This window comes from Panthera onca, chromosome A2, assembly GCF_046562875.1.
Source record: "Panthera onca isolate mPanOnc1 chromosome A2, mPanOnc1 haplotype 2, whole genome shotgun sequence".
NCBI lineage: Eukaryota > Metazoa > Chordata > Mammalia > Carnivora > Felidae > Panthera > Panthera onca.
Window position 1 is genome coordinate 86,251,492 of NC_138340.1, and position 18,395 is coordinate 86,269,886.

General features: G+C 37.2%; 1 protein-coding gene across 9 annotated transcripts in view; it reads right to left on the bottom strand.

Annotated features, from left to right (window-relative positions):
* Positions 1-18,395, bottom strand: part of CACNA2D1 (calcium voltage-gated channel auxiliary subunit alpha2delta 1) — a 499,516-nt gene that overhangs the window by 80,173 nt on the left and 400,948 nt on the right. For all 9 annotated transcript variants that reach the window (XM_060632338.3, XM_078442515.2, XM_060632340.3 and 6 more), the window contains 2 exons: positions 11,993-12,151; positions 6,925-7,029 (listed from right to left, as the gene is read on the bottom strand). In XM_060632338.3, the coding sequence (XP_060488321.1) occupies positions 6,925-7,029; positions 11,993-12,151 (264 nt within the window). The remainder of the gene's footprint in view (positions 1-6,924; positions 7,030-11,992; positions 12,152-18,395) is intronic.

Here is an 18,395-nt window from a genome sequence, read left to right on the forward strand (position 1 = left end):
ACCATTTTTAAGGAAGTGTCGTACACACGGGTGAACCCTAAGGAACGGGACTGCTGCAGGTAAAGATCGTAACGTGAATGCATTTTAATATGGAACAGCTGTGTGAAGAGATTAACATGGACTCAGTTTTAAAGCCGTACCTATCTATAATCAGGTAGATTAATTCCCAAGAGTAATACACTTCCAAAGAATCCAAACGTTTTGTTCTAATTCTTAAACCTTTTGGCCTCATTAAATTGTGCTGTATATCTGCAGCCTCATTCATCAGCTCTCCGGATGCACCTCATCACACTTACCTGGGTTGCTCTGAATGATTTCTAATGTCATCTGGGTGAAAAATGAATGTAAATGAAGCATTCAGCAGCCACGTTTATGCCAAGCAAGAGGCTTGGGGTGGGGGTGGGGGTGGGGAAGCAGAATTCAAAGAGTAGTTTCAGAGTTTTCTGTTAAAGCTCATCCAACTTTATGACTTGGTAATTTTGATATTTTTTGAAAACACAAGGGAACTTTGTTTTAAAGGACGTCTTTTAAAATAAAGTTATAATCAAATAGAGAATTTTTAAGAGTACTGAAAGCATTTTACTACATCTATCAAACTTTATTTTTGCACACTGGCCATTCGAAAAATAACATGGCTAGGGAAATTCTGAGTAATAGATTATGTAACAAATATCAATTATGCAGGTATGGGATTGGTAATACAGGGTTCTAGATCCTGTCACTATAAACATCTTTACTGCAAACAATTTCACTGCAAACATTTTGCGGTGTAAATATTGGCTTTAAGGCAATTTCACCGTAAAAGATAAAATCATGAAATATAAAAGAGGGTCATTCATTTAAAAAGACACAACGAAAGATGGAAAATGAGTAACAAGATGTAAAGGAATTTATTTTGTGTAATACAAAATATTTGAATTCGTTCCAAACGTATAATGTGGATTCAGAGCGATACTGCAAAATTCACTGCTCTTATTTCGTGGGTTAACCTAAACACTGGTCTTCAAAGTCATTGATTCATTGTGTTATACTTGTTTTGGTTTTTTTGCTTGTTCATTTGTCTCTTCCCTCGGCATAATACTTTTTTTTTCCTCCTTTGTTTGTTAAAATCTCTTCCTTTGTTAAGAGAGGTATCAGTTTCCAAATACTAGGATGCATAATTGTCACTCAGTTTGCATTTTTTGTGTGTGCTGTGAAAGCCTTCTACACTGTTGTTTCTTCTTGGCATACTGGCACATATCCACTGATAGACATTCCAAAGTTCTATAGGAAATGTGGGTTTACAACTCTGTGTCACAGTATATACCACTGTGAGGGCTAACAGTTATGTAATACAGAAATACATAGAATAATCACAATTATACAGAATTATACAGTATAATACAGAAATACACACAATAATGCATTGAAGGAGAAAGAAATCTAACTTTCAACCAGTTTGAAAAAACAGAACTGTCAAACCAAACTACCAATCAATTATTTTTTTTTATCTCTTATGGCAAAATTGCCTTACGGCCATTTAGTTATGAGGTGAAAATAATTGCAAAGAAAATCCTTGTGGCAAAGATGTTTATGGGATTTTTGCTTATGGCAAAAACACTGAACATCCTGGGTCATGTACACCCTTCCATGACAAAGGTAGACAATTAATTATCTTCCATATCAGTATCTGTGGGCTGTGACTCTCTCAGACTGAGTGGGTGGGTGGGTGGGTGGGTGGGAGGTAGGGAATTGTGAATAAGAAGGAGAAGTTAGAAAGGGGTCCTCAAATTCATTCACAGCCATTTGAAGTCATATATGAAGTGCGTATATATATATATATATATACACACTACTTTTGGTGGGTATATATACATAGTCTATGCACACATATGCCCTTAGCAAAAGCAATTAACTATACAAAATGATGTCTTGACCAAAGAAAAATACACTCAAAGGTCTGACTTAAAAGTGATCATCTGCTATCATCTATTCACTGTTAATTGATATGGAACATGCAAATACCAACAGATGATTTTTTTTGTTTAATAAAGTTTTCCCACATGAGAAAATGCGGGAAGCCATTACACTTCAAGGTAGAGTTCGTAAGAAGGACAAGACAGCAATTTTGCCATAAACGTAATTACTACTTGTTCAGTTCAGGAAGCTATGATCTGCATCTATCTGTCCCTCCTCTTTCAAGGATCTCTGTCAATTATTTTTCTGTTTTGTATCTATAAGCTTTCCCTGTATGTCTCTTTATTAACCTGTAACACAGAATAATGAATTAGCTCTTCCATCTTTAAAAACAAAGTATGGAGATACACACACACACACCCATACCTGTGTGTGTATCTAAACTATGACCTTGAGTTGATGGTCTTAATTCCCCTGTGATATTTGCAAATATTTTAGAAAAAAATGTTTTATATTCAGATTTCTCTTTTCTCACCCCTCGTTTACTTCTCAACCACCAGCTGGCTTTTATTCATACAATTTTATATTAGAAAGCTCATGCCAAAGTAGCACACATGGTCTCTTGTTACTGGAGATACAATGGACAGAGGGGATGCCCATTTTAAAATAGATATAGGGGTGCCTGGGTGGCTCAGTCAGTAGGCATCCAGCTTCAGCTCAGGTCATGATCTCACGGTTTGTGAGTTTAAGCCCCACAAGCTGTACTGAAGGCTTGGAGCCTGGAACCTGCTTCAGATTCTGTCTCTCTCTCTCTCTCTCTCTGAAGTAAATAAACATTAAAATGTTTTCAAAAATAGATATAGGGGCGCCTGGGTGGCTCAGTGGGTTAAGCGTCTGACTTTGGCTCAGGTCATGATCTCACATTTGGTGGGTTCGGGCCCTGCATTGGGCTCTGTGCTGACAGCTCGGAGCCTGGAGCCTGCTTCGGATTCTGTGTCTCCCCCTCTCTTTACCCCTTCTCCACTCATGCTCTGTTTCTGTCTCAAAAATAAATAAAAATTAAAAAAAATTAAATACGCATAAATTTGTATGGATATATCTGTGTATGTAGGTAAGCATATATGTATAAGTGTGCTTATCACAAAAACTTTGCTACAGCCACTGAAATTAGAATCACAGAAACAATCAAGTATCTAATTCCAAGAACATCTTAATGTTTATGTGAGGTAAAAATAACAATTAAATATTGCAGAAACTAAGCATTAATTTTCAAAGTTGCTTTGGCATTAATACAAGTGTGTGCCCTTAAGAAAAGTGTGTGTCCATAAAGCACGGGAGTCAGTATGTGAGCAAACAGAGAGACTGTTGCATAAGACTGGATTCATTAGTTTCACAAAAGTGAATGTGATATGAATCGTTTATCATGTGGTTTACTATGTCACAAAATGCTTTGTTTAAAAGTTTAGTTCCTATAAAAGGTGAAGGGGATGAGAAGCAGTGTTTCAAGATATTAATATTTAGACTGGACTTTTTTAGGATGCATAGAAGGAAAAATGGCTTTAAACCAGTAAATTCTTCATTTATTCAATTAAACAATTTGTGATAGTAGAGGATAAAAACTATTGCTTTCCTGATGACATAAATCCTCTTGTATTAAAACAAGGAAAAAAAAACATTTATGCTATGCCTTCAAGACATGTTATTGTGTTAATCCTGGATGCAAATACAGTTTTCAAGGAGAAAAAAATTACAAATGTAGATGAAAATTACTTCTCTTTTTATACATTTTTTATTAATTTAAATTTGTTAAAATATATACTCCTTAAAATCAAGATTTGTCTGTGACAAATTCTGACATAATATGTAAAATACATTGCCACATTAAGAATTCTTCCATTTTATTTTATTTTTAATTTTTTTTTAACGTTTATTTATTTTTGAGAGACAGAGAGAGACAGAGCCCAAGGAGGAGAGGGAGACACAGAGTCTGAAGCAGGCTCCAGCTCCGAGCTGTCAGCACAGAGCCAGACATGGGGCTCGAACTCACCAATTCTGAGATCATGACATGAGTTGAAGTCGGTCGCTTAACCGACTGAGCCACCAGGGTGCCCCAAGAATCCTTCCATTTTAAAAGAAGAAAAATATCCAGAAGTAAGTGAGATTCCCGGTGGTAGGTTTGGATGATACATTAATAAAATAAAAGATGATTTATCTAAACTTGTATCCGTTTAAAAACAGTGATATAAATGGTGGGGCTTGTACTTATATACTTCTATCGTAAAATCATATTCTTAAAATTCTGACTAAATTTAAGGTGCCAAAAGGTCACTTCCAAATGATGAAAAGTAAGATTAACTACTAGAATTTTGAGATACAGTTGAATTTTGATTACATTTGTTTTATTTGAGTTCTTTAAAATATGGTAATGTTAGAATTATTTAGAACATTTAAATAAGCTGAAAATTCCTTGCCCCAAGTTATTTTCATAATTACATATTTCTCCTATAATAGAAATCCTGCTTCCAACTTTTGTTAGATAGTCTCAATTTATTTACTGTCATGCATTAAAAACTATCTCCAAATCTGAACTCGCTGCTGGATACCTAGAGTTCAGAGGTAAACAAAACACAGGCCCAGTCTTGTGGGATCTAGTAATCCAGAGAGGGGACCAAGGAGAGCTCCCATGGGGAGAGTACAGTGTAAGGGACATGTAGGATCCCATACAGTGTGCTTTGGGATCAGAGCACAAGCATCCAAACAAACCTGAAGGGGAGGGGGGTGTCAGGGACATCCTCTAGGGGGTGATGATTGCCCTGAATTTTGAAAAATGAGTAGTAAGTAAGGTAATTAAATATACATTATATCTTAGATTAATGCACCTGGATCTTCCCATTTCTTTTCATTCTGATACTTTTTTGGAAAGAACTATTTATAACATCAAGTTATCATCTGAAAGTATTCGGTCAATGGTTCAATTTATTAACTTTTTCAAAAGAAATGGTTTCTCTATACAATTAAAATCACTAGGTCCTTCGGAAAAGAAGAGAAAAAAACCTCAACCTATGGATGAAACTTATGTCATAACATAATTACAGTATATGTAAGTATTCAAAGAGTTGAGTATTAAAAAGATTTGTAGTGAATTTGATGTTTTATGTGTGTGTATGTTTTCAATTCTTCGATCATAGTGCAATCACATATAGGCTAAAAAGCACCTAGGAGTATTCAAAGTATTCTAAAAAATTTCGTCAATACTGTACCCAATTATTCACAGTAATGTGTCTGCAAAACTATCTAAATATATGAATTCATCTTTTCCCTCTCTCCTTTTAATTCCTAAAATACATATAAAACAATCTACTAGAGCTCATGATGAACTACACGTCTCCAAATGGTGAAAACAGCAACTAAAACCAAAGCGAATTGGCATTTTCTTCAATAGAGAGTTCTTCTGGATCAATGTGTAATATCTGTTGGAATTCTTGAAACACAAGAAACAGCTTATGATTTATCATTACGTTCCTAATGGATCCTTAGCATTTTAGAAAACCGAATTAAGAATCATTCTCTTATCAAATGTGAAGAGTCAGTCAGAAAGTTGAAATAAGCTGATGGTAGGATTGCTAGAAAGATAGTTAGTTACAGTTGATATCCTCTGCAGTATCAGCAGGTTTAGGTACATGGATGAACGTTCGAAATAGGTCTCCCAACAATACTTTTTTCTGCAGTTACATAATCACTGAAACAAATATATTACAACCTCAAAATTCCTGTCTTCACATTCCTCATTCCTTATGGAAATAGCATACTTTAAAAATATTATGCATATTAAAGAATTTGTCTAATATATTCTATTGAGTGTGTAAAACTGAATAAAGGAAACTTCCTCAAAAATGGTGTTGGGAAGCCAGAAGGGGAAGGGGGAGGTCTCAGGCCCTAACACCCCTCATCAGGTGCAGATCCCAATAAGAAGAAGTACTTTGCATTTGCAACAAAAACAGCCTACTTTCCCACTCCAGCAGGAGAAAGAATTTCTCTTTGCCCAGGAATGAGCTCAGCCAATAACAAAATATCTCAACTCAGCCAAGGAGAAACCATCACCACCCTGAACGCTGGCTTTCCTCCAGTGGGTTTTGGCTCAAGCAGTGGTTTGCAACTCTCTCTTTTTTTTTCCTGCAGAGTTCCTCTTCTTTGATATGGATACTTGCCTACCGCTTGCCATAGCTTACATGTCCTGAGCTGGAATTCTTCTGCTATTCCTGAATAAACCCATTTTGCTGATAAAATAACTGGCTGTTTTACTTTTTTTTTTTTTTAATGTTTATTTATTTTTGACAGAGAGAGACAGAGCATGAGTGGGGGAGGGGCAGAGAGAGAGAGGGAGACACAGAATTGGAAGTAGGCTCCAGGCTCTGAGCTGTCTGCACAGAGCCCGACACGGTGCTTGAACTCACAGACCGCAAGATCATGATCTGAGCTGGTCAGACACTCAACCAACTGAGCCACCCAGGCGCCCCTGGCTGTTTTACTTTGAAAGTTGACAAAATAAAAATGATTTTCAAATAAGGGTGCAATTTTTGCTGTTATAAATTGCTTCATTTGGAAATCTACAGAACAACGTCTATGAAGATAATTTTTAGACATATGTAGGAAGTTTTAGTATTACTATAATAATTAAATGATCACAAAGTTTTCCTAGAAAAGCTTAAACTGTTCCTATTTTTCCATTCTCTTCTGGTTACTCTCTTCCTATAACATTTTCTCATACAGAATTTATACATAAGAAACAGATAGGATTTTATAGGTCCAAATTATTTTATTAATAAATTAGATAGAAGGTAATTAAGGATCACATAAAAAGTATTATGCTGAATAATTCTGTAACTGTGTCAGTGGTTTATAATCCATGATCCGTATGACTTTATAATCAGCATGCTCATTTCCCCTCTTAGTGACCCTCCCTCACATCTCTTTAAAAACCACGTACATTGATACCAAAATGAAAGAAAATACTAGAAAATCACTCACTTTTTTATCTTTGTTGTATTTGGCAAATATCTCCTGGGCTCTCTCTTCTCCTCCATCCGTGAACAACATGATAATCTTATTGCAATTGGCTCTAGAAACATTATACTGTAAATAAAATTTAAAAAATGTGTATCATTCACACACAAAAAGGTAAGGAATATGAAGCAATAAGGAAAGAGCACGAACAGACTGCAAGGAAGGGTATAGTATCTGTTCAGTAAGTATACTCTAAAGAACCAGTTCTCGGGTCAGGCCAGACCCATCTCTACAAGGGACTCTCCTCACCCCCCAGATATCCATGGGTCTCACTTCCTTTCGGTCTTTGATCAAGTGTCACCTATCAGTGAAGAATTTGCTGAAAATGGCTTTAAATTGTACTCTTTCTACCAGGTTGTATTTTTCTTCATAGCATTTTACATTGTTTTATGTATAGAGTATGTATTTTATTTGTTTGCATTTTGTTGGCTTCCCATGATTGAATGTTAAGTGCTGTAAGGGCATGAAGTTTTGTCTTGTCTGATCGTGAAGAGCCTGGCATGTAATAACCTCTCAGTGGTTGATTAATAAATGGATTTTAAATGAATGGTTATGTCAGTTTTATGCCTCTGTAATTGTACCAGAAACATATAAGTGGTATTAATGAAAAATGTGCATACCCTTCCACATGTATTTTCAATCCACTGACAAACATTTTTGCTCCCTGTCCTCTTCCTTCACCGTATTTTATTCACTTTACCGCCCAAAACTGCAAACTTCTAGTTGATCCCTAACACCCAGCACTCTTTTGTATCTTTGTAAAGGCTGATACCTAATCCCAGAATATCCTCCTATCCTCTCTCAATCTGCCACACATATTCGAATCCTGAAAGACTCAATTCCAAAGATAAATCCTCCCTTAAACCTTCAGGTCCCCAAAGAGTCAGACAGAGGAAAACAGTGATTAGCACCAAAGGGCCACTAAGATGAAGAACTAATTTAGAAAGCTGGAGCTCTCTGAGGTCTGAAATCATCATCTCAAGCTCCTACTGTTGTGAAATGTGTTTGCACAAGTGTTGAGAATAAAAGATTTCACTACTTTACGAACGCTCAGCTTCTCTGAAAATGTCAAGCCTCCAGCTCAGTACTGCTGAATGGAGGTATAATGCAAGCCAAATTTGTCATTTAAAAATTTTAAAAGCCACACTAAAGAATGTCTGAAAAATATCTGAAATTAATTCTACTAATATATTTTATTTAACCTAGTCACCCCCAAAATATTATCAATTGAACATGTAATCCATATGGAAATTATTGAGATAATATACATTTTTTTTTTCTTTCACAGTAACTCTTCAAATTCTGGTGTGTATTTTATGTTTATAATGCATTTCAATTCAAACCAGCCGCATTTCAAGTCTCAACAGCCACATGAGACTTTGGGTAACATAAAGGCCATCACAGCCCTGGCCTTAAAATGATTACTATTTTTGAAAGAAATCATTCATTCTCTTGTAGTATTTAGGTTTCTTAAAAAAAAAAAAAAAAAAAAAAAAAAAAAAAAAAAAAAACCATATCTCACTTTTCAAAGAAGATAAATCTCATTTCCTGTTGTAAAAGTTAATCAAGATAATATTATGCTCTACTGATGAAAAGATCCCATTTCATATAATGGCATCCCATTGACTAGGCCATTAGAACACTGGCAGTTAAAGCTTTAAACCAAGTATTATGAAAACTCAAATACTGACTAATATAATTTGTCATATTCAAGCATAGTTCTTTAAAGAAAGCCATCTGAAAATTGGACTTATCAAAAAGTTTCATATTTTATCATCAAAATGCTTTTGTGAAAGGTGATGAAAATCCCTTAACTAGAATTAATTTATTTGATGATTTCATTTTATCTACATATATGAGATGGGCAAAATAACACGTACCTAAAAGACTGTTTCATAAAGTGATTCAAGATTCTTCCTTAGGACTTTTTTTCAATTTTGGAAGTAATGTTGGTATTGTTATTACTCAACACAAATACGAGGGTGGGTAAGGACATTGGGTCGTGCTGATCATTTGTGTAATTAGAATAGTAATGTTTCCCAAGAGAGAGAGATATTAGGACATACAAAAAAGGCAGAATGAAGAAATGTTTTGCTTTCAACAAGATTTTTCCCCAGGAGGAGCCTCCTTAGTAGACACGTGGTCCAGCAAAGTCAGCAACTAGTCAAAGGAAGTGCAACTATCTAAAGAATCACGCAATCATAACAATTATATGTTACCGATTTGTAACAAATTAAGAAAAGGAAAGAACTCCACTATTTCAATAAAATGACAGTACAGTTGGTAACTTATTTTGTTATTTCATAACAAATTATATTATGTATCTTCTTGCTTATCCTTGTATTCTGTGTGGCCAGTATACAGCCCAGAATCTATCATACTTATACTTTTTTTTTTTTTGAAAAATGCATCTCCGTATATTTGTAATATTTTCTGAAATGCAACCGAGGACTAATTCAAATCTTAATTTAAGGCGTACTGTGGGATAAATGATACGTTTAATTCTATTTGATACTTGCTTTAGGGATCTTAATAATAGACCTTGCAATGACAAACAAAAAACAGAGAGTGACATTGTGCAGTAAGACGACTAGAAGTATTTGGAAGAGGTAACAAAATACCCTTCAACTCTGAATAAGGCAAGGCATGACATGTGGGAAAATTACTTTAAAATGAAGAACTGTAATACGTAAGGGACACGTGGAAAGCAGACCAGATGAGACTGGCTTCAGGAATAACTGAGAACAGATTAAAAACAATTTACAATTGTAGAGGCAGTACGAGAGGCCAATAGGAGTTAAATCATATTTTATCAGCAACTAGTAATGAATCTGGGAGTTAATGTGGCCTCTCTACTGAGACTGGCTCTGAAATAGTACATTAGGCTTGAGACTCCTTATCATTTCACAACTGAAACCTGAATAGGAGGGAACGAAGTGAGGCAAATTAACAATACCAAGAAGAGCAATTAAGATGCCACCAACTTGGTTGACTCAAAAGAAAAAGAACTTCTTTGAAAAAACTCCACAAACCTGTATTTCTTTACTACAGAAAGAATACATCTTAATCTAATGGTCAATTACATTTGAATTTCAAAGTTCTGAGTTTTCATCCTTCTATGAGCCAACATACATCATTTCATAAGCATATGCATTTTACCAAATGTAACTCCCCTGGGAACTACAACACTGAACTACTTGGCTTTTCTGTCTCCTTACTTGCTGATCTAATGCTATCTAATAAATATCACCACCGCAAACTCGATATGTCTGAAATGGAGCTATTACTACCCTCACATACCTCTACTTAGATTCCTATGTTACCGGCCACCTAGCATTCTAGTCCAGAGAACTATCTGATTATCACCACATCATCCTCCTTAACATTTTTTTTTGCCTTTACTCCAACACCAGGATTTCTATAACAGCTAAACTTAGAGCACTCGTTAGACCATGTCATTCTCATATTATAAACTTTTCATTTGCTCCTAAACACCTCATTAACTGATACCCCATGGCCTTTTTATTTCCCTTGCAGCTCCCGCATTGCTATGTCCCAGCCATGCCAAACCACCTGCCATTTTTCCAATGTGCCATGCTGTCTTATACGACTGTGGCTTTGACCATGTTGTTCTTTTTCTCTGAAGTGATTTTCCCTCTCTCGTGTACCTACCTAAATTCTACTCATTCTTCAAAATCCTGTTTTCAAGGAAATGCCCCACTTTCCTGACCTCCTTTGGGTAAGTCGAACTCCGCCTCAGTAATGTTCAAATAAATACACTGTGAATGCCCTATAACAGCACTAACGCATTGTACTAGGAATGATGATTTACCATGTCATGCTGGACCTTCTTGAGATCAGACAGCCTTGTTTACTTCTGCTATTCTAGCAATAGTAATGTGACAGGAAATTGTGAGGCACACAGTAAATATTGGCTGAATGAACAAATGAATGAGGCAACCAATCAGACATCTTGAAAACTATTTTAGAAGCCTTACTTAGGGAACAACCAAGTCCGACTTGCAGACAAGACTGCATTTAAAGGCCTATTCGGTGACTCAGCAAATATGGTTTGAATGATGAGCTGACTCTGTACCAGACACGTGCTAGTCATTAACTATAGTAATAATGACCATGACTCCAATACCAAGGCAACAACCCACACTCACATGAGGTTTGCTATGTGTTGGGTTCTGTGGACAATCCTGTCTACGGCCCTCTCTGCTGTACATGCCATGGTGTAAGTGAGGAAACCAAGGTATAGAAAGGTTAGGTTCACACTCTCAACCATTGTGATAATAGTGCCTCATGAGAGATAAAAACCTGAATGATGACTCCTGCTCTAGAAGAGCTCAAAATGACAGACAACATGGCCACTTGAAAACACTAGTCCACAGCGTGAGGTATGTGCTATGGTATGGGGCAGGCAGCAAGCATGCCGTAGTCTGAGAGTCTACCTGGAGACGTGGATGGGTGATCTGGTGAGGGAGAGATCTTCACTGAGGAAGAAATTCCTGCTCTGGGACTTATATCCTATTCCCCTTAATGTCTGCCATTTGGACCTTTGTGGACATTAAGTAACAACTTTAAGAACCAAATAGATGTTTGAAACTAAAACATTTCTACCAACCACTGGATGACTGAAAAACACAAGTTTCCACATAAATATGGCAGCAACTGAAATAAGAAAAAAGAAATGATATTCTAAATATGCCAACTAAGTTTGAAGTGCTTATGCAAAATTAAATAATTACCGTATGAATGTTTCTTTTGGAAAGAGAGTTCAAAGAGATGATGGAAGAGAAGATCTAAAAGGAAAAGAATGTCTACACGGTGTATGCCTTTGAGTTCGGGATTTAAAAATAAAAGTAGTTCAAAGATTTCTACTGCCTGGACACATCTGCTTTTTAAATAAAAGAAAAACAACAGTTATGTAACTGATAGTTACTGGTAGTAGTAACTACCAGCCTACTGAAATTCATATGCTATGATTCAGTAATAAAAGAGAAAAGGGGATGGTATGGATACTTACATTAAGCAGCTGTTCGAAAGCAAAACTAAAGCCTTTCTTATAGTCTGTGATTCCTTTTGCTGTGATGTTATTCACTGCATCTTTCAACACTTTCTTATTTCTTACGTTGGCTTGGACAAGGTGCTGAAAACAGCTCACATCCTGGGCATTGCTGTTAAACTGTGAAAGACACAAAAGTAAATACACAAATGAACATGAAAATCAATCACACAATTTTAGTTGCATTTGTGACTTCTATGTCCCAATCCTGTTGTGCTTTTTCTTTCATAAAGGAAAATGAGTAAACTGGTAACTGAAGTACACTGAGGATCAAATAGCAATTTTCATCTAAGCCTCCCTCCTACTGTAACCCTGAGCCTGTCACTCACCTTCATGAAGCTTAGCTTCTCTGATCATGAATTTGGGACTTTAATTATGTAAGATCCCTTTCAGCTCTCAAATATCCGAGCATTTAGAGGGAGGAAAAAAACCCAACAACAACAAACAATGAAATGTATTCAGAATCCAGAAATGATATGGAGCAGGTTCAAGGAGAAACTAACCATTTGCTTGCCTCTCATAAGGAAAAGCTAGGCGGGAAAATATTACACTTAACGACAGGAATAGAGGATTAGCAGTTTTTCTACCAGGTTTAATGGAGGAAAGTAATATGAAAGAATTAGGAACAATGGGTGGCCTTTCAGAACCATCACTCCACAGCTTATATACCGAATGTCATGGAATCATGAAGGCAAGGCTAAGGGCAAGCAGGTCCTGGAAGACAGGTTTTGCTCTTGCTCTAAGTGATGAGTCCCTGAACCACAAGGATGCTACAGGAGGAGAGAATGTAAACTTTGATACCTGTCCAAAAGTGAAAATCTAACAATCATCACCAAAGTAGTATCACCAACCCCACAAAACGTGTTCACATAGTTCACTGGGCATTTCCAAAAGAACATAAGAACAAGAGAAGTAATGCAGTGAGATCCAGGGCACTGAGGTCAGTGGGATCATCCTACCATTGATCAACTCTGCTATTTGTATGAGCCACTTGGGCTCTTGGGGCCTAGAGTCACATCTGCAAAATGAAGTTAATAATAAAAACATATTTTCTAGAAGGTAGGGGTCTGGCCAGATGAAATGCTGGAGATATTCTTAAAAACATATAATTAAATAATTTTAACAGGTGGATCACAAACCAAAATATAAACTTTGTAACTGATCACGTACTTTTATAAATGTAAAACATCATTCCTTTTTTTCCTCTAGAAATCATTGAAGCTTAATTATAAGGTGCACTGCACATTTCATTAATTCAATAAGCAAATGTTTACTATCAGCCTGTCATAGGTCAAAAATTATGGCAGGTGATGGTTTTATGCCTTCAGACATTTAGTAAATTATGCACAAACATATACATACATGTAAGCACATATATGATGTCTGCCTTGTGCTGCATTTATTCTAGAAATATTAATCTTTTTCTCTTTGCAAATATCCTACAAGTTATGTATTATTACTATTCATGAGGAAACTTAGGTACTGGGAGGTTAAATAACTTGCCCATTGTCACAAAGCAAATAAGAGACAGGATTAGATTAGCACTGTGACACAGAGTCTGGGGGATTTTAACTATTCTTATAGAGCCTCTTACTATATTACAATATATTATGATTCATTCTGTAAAGCAATATAGTATTAGTCCCTCGGAGACAATATCATGAGTGGGTTCTAGTTTGTACTGTGAGCAGTCAGGGGGAAATTCCTGTGAGAAATGACATTTCCTGTGATTCTAGAGAAATGTTTCATTTAAGACTATGGAGGAAGGCAAAAAGAACAACAATGTAAAGGGCTATGATGTTAGGGGCAGGGAGAAGACTTTCAGAGAAATATAAAGGAGGAGAGTTTAGCTCACTCACATATGACTGAGGACAATGACATAAAAGGAGTTCAGAGAGGGAAGCAGGGCTATATCATTCAGGGACTAACAGAAATGCTGAAGAATTGGGATTCGCTTTTCTGTCAAATGGTAAGTCACAGATTTTAAGCCACAAACAAAACAATTTAATGTAAAATTTTAAGAGATCATCTGAGCCGCTGTTTGGTAAACAGATTTAAGGTGAGCAATATTTAAAGGAGGGAAAATTATTAGAAGGCTATCATAGTAACCTAGCTGAACATAATAAGGGGCTCTTGATTTGGAGACGGTCAGAACAGGAGGGGGTACAGATCTATTTTGGAGGAAGAATCCACAGGATATGATGGTGAAGTGGGTGATAGCTGAGGAAGGCAATAGTGCCCTAAATGCCATGCAGGTGTCTGACATGGGCATCAGGATGGTGGAGGGTAGCAGGAGTGATAGGTTCAGAGGTACTTGGGGAAAAGACCAGGGAAGCGTAGAGCTCAAGGGAGGGCGAGTTTTCATAACATTCAAAGTGTGAGACTCAAAAAATATCTTGGCTAAAGGTTAAAAAAAAAAAAGAAGAAGAAGAAGAAGGCTTCAGCATAGAAATTTGGTTTAAAACCTTGCATGTAATGATTCCAAACCCAGATAAAGACCCCACTAAAAAGGAGTACTATAGACCAATTTCCCTGATGAACATGGATGCAAAAATCCTCAACAAGATACTAGCCAACCACATCTAACAATACATTAAAAGAATTATTCACCATGATTAAGTGGGATTTGTACCTGGGATGCAGGGCTGGTTCAACATCAGCAAACCAATCAACGTGATACATCACATCAATAAAAGAAAGGACAAGAACCACACGATCTTCTCAATAGATGCAAAGAAAGCATTTGACAAAATACAGCATCCTTTGTTAATAAAACACTCAAGAAAATAGGGACAGAAGGATTATACCTCAAGATCATAAAAGTCATATATGAAAGACCCCCTCCCTGCTAATATCATCCTCAAAAGAACGTAGAAAAACTGAGAGCTTTACCCCTAATGTCAGGAATATGACAGGGATGTCCACTCTCACCATTGTTATTCAACATAGTATTAGAAGTCTTAGCCTCAGCAATCAGACAACACAAAGGAATATCAGGCATCCAAATCAGCCAGGAGGAGGTCAAATTTTCAGTCTTCACAGATGAAATTATACTCTATATGGAAAACCCAGAAGATTCCACCAAAAAACTGCTAGAACTGGTCCATGAATTCAGCAAAGTTGCAGGACATAAAATCAATGCACAGAAATCAGTTGCATTTCTATACACCAATAATGACGCAACAGAAAGAGAAATCAAGGAATCGATCCCATTTACAATTGCACGAAAACCCATAAAATACCTAGGAATAAACCTAACCAAAGAGATGAAAAATCTGTACCCTGAAAACTATAGAAGGCTTATGAAAGACATTAAAGAAGACAAAAAAAAAAAAAAAAAATGGAAAAGCATTCCATGCTCATGGATTGGAAGAACAAATATTGTTAAACTAACCAAAGCAATCTACATATTCAATGCAATCCCTATCAAAGTAACACCAGATGAACATAACGGAAGGGAAACAAAAATAATATAAAAACAGGGAGGGGGACAAAACAGAGAGACTCTCAAATATGCAGAACAAACTGAGGGTTACTGGAGGGGTTGTGGGAGGGGGGAGGGGCTAAATGTGTAAGGGGTACTAAGGAATCTACTCCTGAAATCATTGTTGCACTATACACTAACTAATTTGGATGTAAATTAAAAAAAAAAAAAAAAGCAAAAAGAAAGTAACACCGGCATTCTTCACACAGCTAGAACAAACAATTATAGAATTTGTATGGAACCAGAAAAGACCCCAAATAGCCAAAGCAATCCTGAAAAAGAAAACCAAAGCTGGAGGCATCACAATCCCAGACTTCAAGCTGTATTCATCAAGACAGTATGGTACTGGCACAAAAACAGACACTCAGATCAGTGGAACAGAATAGACAACACAAAAATGGACCCACAAATATATGGCCAACTAACCCTTAACAAAGCAGGAAAGAATATTCAGTGGAAAAAGTCTCTTCAGCAAAGGGTGTTGGGAAACTGGACAGCGTCATACAGAAAACTGAACCTGGACCATTTTCTTATATGATATACAAAATGAAACTCAAAATGGATGAAAGATCTAAACATAAGACAGGAAGCCATCAAAATCCTAGAGGAGAAAGCAAGCAAAATCCTCTTTGACTTCGGCCGCAGCAACTTCTTACTCAACACGTCTCTGGAGGAAAGGGAAAGAAAAGCAAAAATGAACTACTAAGACCTCATCAATATAAAGAGCTTCGCACAGTGAAGGAAATAACAGCAAAACTAAAAGGCAACCAACGGAATGGGAAAAGGCATTTGCAAATGACATCTCAGATAAAGGGCTAGTAATCCAAAATCTATAAAAAACATCACATTTAACACACATTAACAACACATTTAACTATCTATAAAAAACATCACATTTAACACACATTAACAACACATTTAACATAACATTTAACAAAAACAAATAATCCAGTGAAGAAATGGGCAAAAGACATGAATAGACACTTTTCCAAAGAAGACATACAGACACAGGAAAAAAGGCTCAACACCACTCATCATCAGGGAAATACAAATTAAAGCCACAATGAGATACCACCTCACACTACTTGGAATGGCTACATTAACAACTCAGGCAACAACAGATGATGGCAAGGATGTGGAGACAGAGGAACCCTTTTGCACAGCTGGTGGGAATCCAAACTGGTGCAGCCACTCTGGAAAACAGTTTGGAAGTTCCTCAAAAAATTAAAAATAGAATTAACCTAGGGCGTAGCAATTGCACTACTAGGAATTTATCCAAATTCCTTCCAAACAGCTGTGCTGTTTCAAAGGGGCACATGCACCCCAGGGTTTACAGCAGCACTATTGACAATAGCCAAAGTATGGAAAGAGTCCAAATATCCATCGACAGATGAATGGATAAAGAAGATGTGGTGTGTGTGTATGTGTATATATATATATATACACATACACACACACACACACACACACACACACAACAGAGTATTACTAGGAAATCAAAAAGAAGGAAATCTTTCCATTTGTAAAAACGTGGATGGAACCAGAGTGTATTATGCTAAGTGAAATTAGTCAAAGAAAGACAAATATCCTATGACTTCACTCATATGTGGAATTTAAGATACAAAACAGATGAACACAAAGCAAGGGAAGCAAAAATAATACAAACACAAGGAGAGGGACAAAACATAAGAGACTCTTAAATAGAGAGAACAAACTGAGGATCACTGGGGGCGGGGGGTTGTGGGTGGGGGATGGGCTAAAAGGGTAAGGAGGATTAAGGAAGACACTTTTGGGGATGAGCAGTGAATGTTATATTAGGGGATAAATCACTGGAATCTACTCCTGAAATTATTGCACTACATGCTAACTAACTTGGATGTAAATTAAACAAAAATAAAAATAAAAATAAAAATAAAACTTTAAATATAAAAGGGAAGTAGAAAAAGGAGTCCCTAAGACAATAGTTGAAATAAGTTCGCATGGAAGCAGGAAAAAAATCAGTAGACTATTTGGGGTGACAAGAGGGGCTATTTGGGGTGACAAGAGGGGAAAAAATAGGTCTCAGGAGGAAAAACACTGCAGTTCAGATACAAAGATGGGGAATTCAAAGTGCCCACTGAACTCATCCACATTATACAATGTCAGTGGAGGGGGCAGAGCCCCCACACACACTGAAGCACACTGGGAAGTGGTAGAACGTGCAGAGGCACGTCTTCCACATCTTCAAAGCACTTCGGCTGGGAAGAAAGAAGAAAAAGATTGGGGTACCTCTAAGGGTAAGCCTGAGGTCAAGGAAAGTCTTCCCTCAAGTGGAGGGTCACTAGAGCAAGAGAGGTTCATATCGAAGAGCGAAGGAAGAAAAGATGCAGGATAGTAGAGAGCGAAATACAAAGTTCTTGTGAGGGTGGGAAGGACACTTACAGCCTATGTGTGGAGGAATGACCCTTGAATGTGCATCGACTTCAATGTTCCAGGTAAAGAGCACGGGCTGAGTACCGATGCTGGGTGTATGCATAAATTAGGGGTTGAAAAGGTGACAGTCAACATCTGAACAGCAAAGCAATCAATGTAAAGTAAGGGAGGAGGCACCTGGGTGGCTCAGTTGGTTAAATGTCAGACTTCAGGAGAATAAGGAAGATGGCGGCGTGGGAGGACGCTGGGCTCACCGAGGTAGAATCACTTAGATTCTACCTACACCTGCCTAAATAACCCAGAAAACCGCCAGAGGATTAGCAGAAAGGAGTCTCCGGAGCCAAGCGCAGACGAGAGGCCCACGGAAGAGGGTAGGAAGGGCCGCGAGGCGGTGCACGCTCCACGGACTGGAGGGAGGGAGCCCGGGCGTAGGGGCAGCCCGCCGGCCAAGCAGAGCCCCGAGCCTGG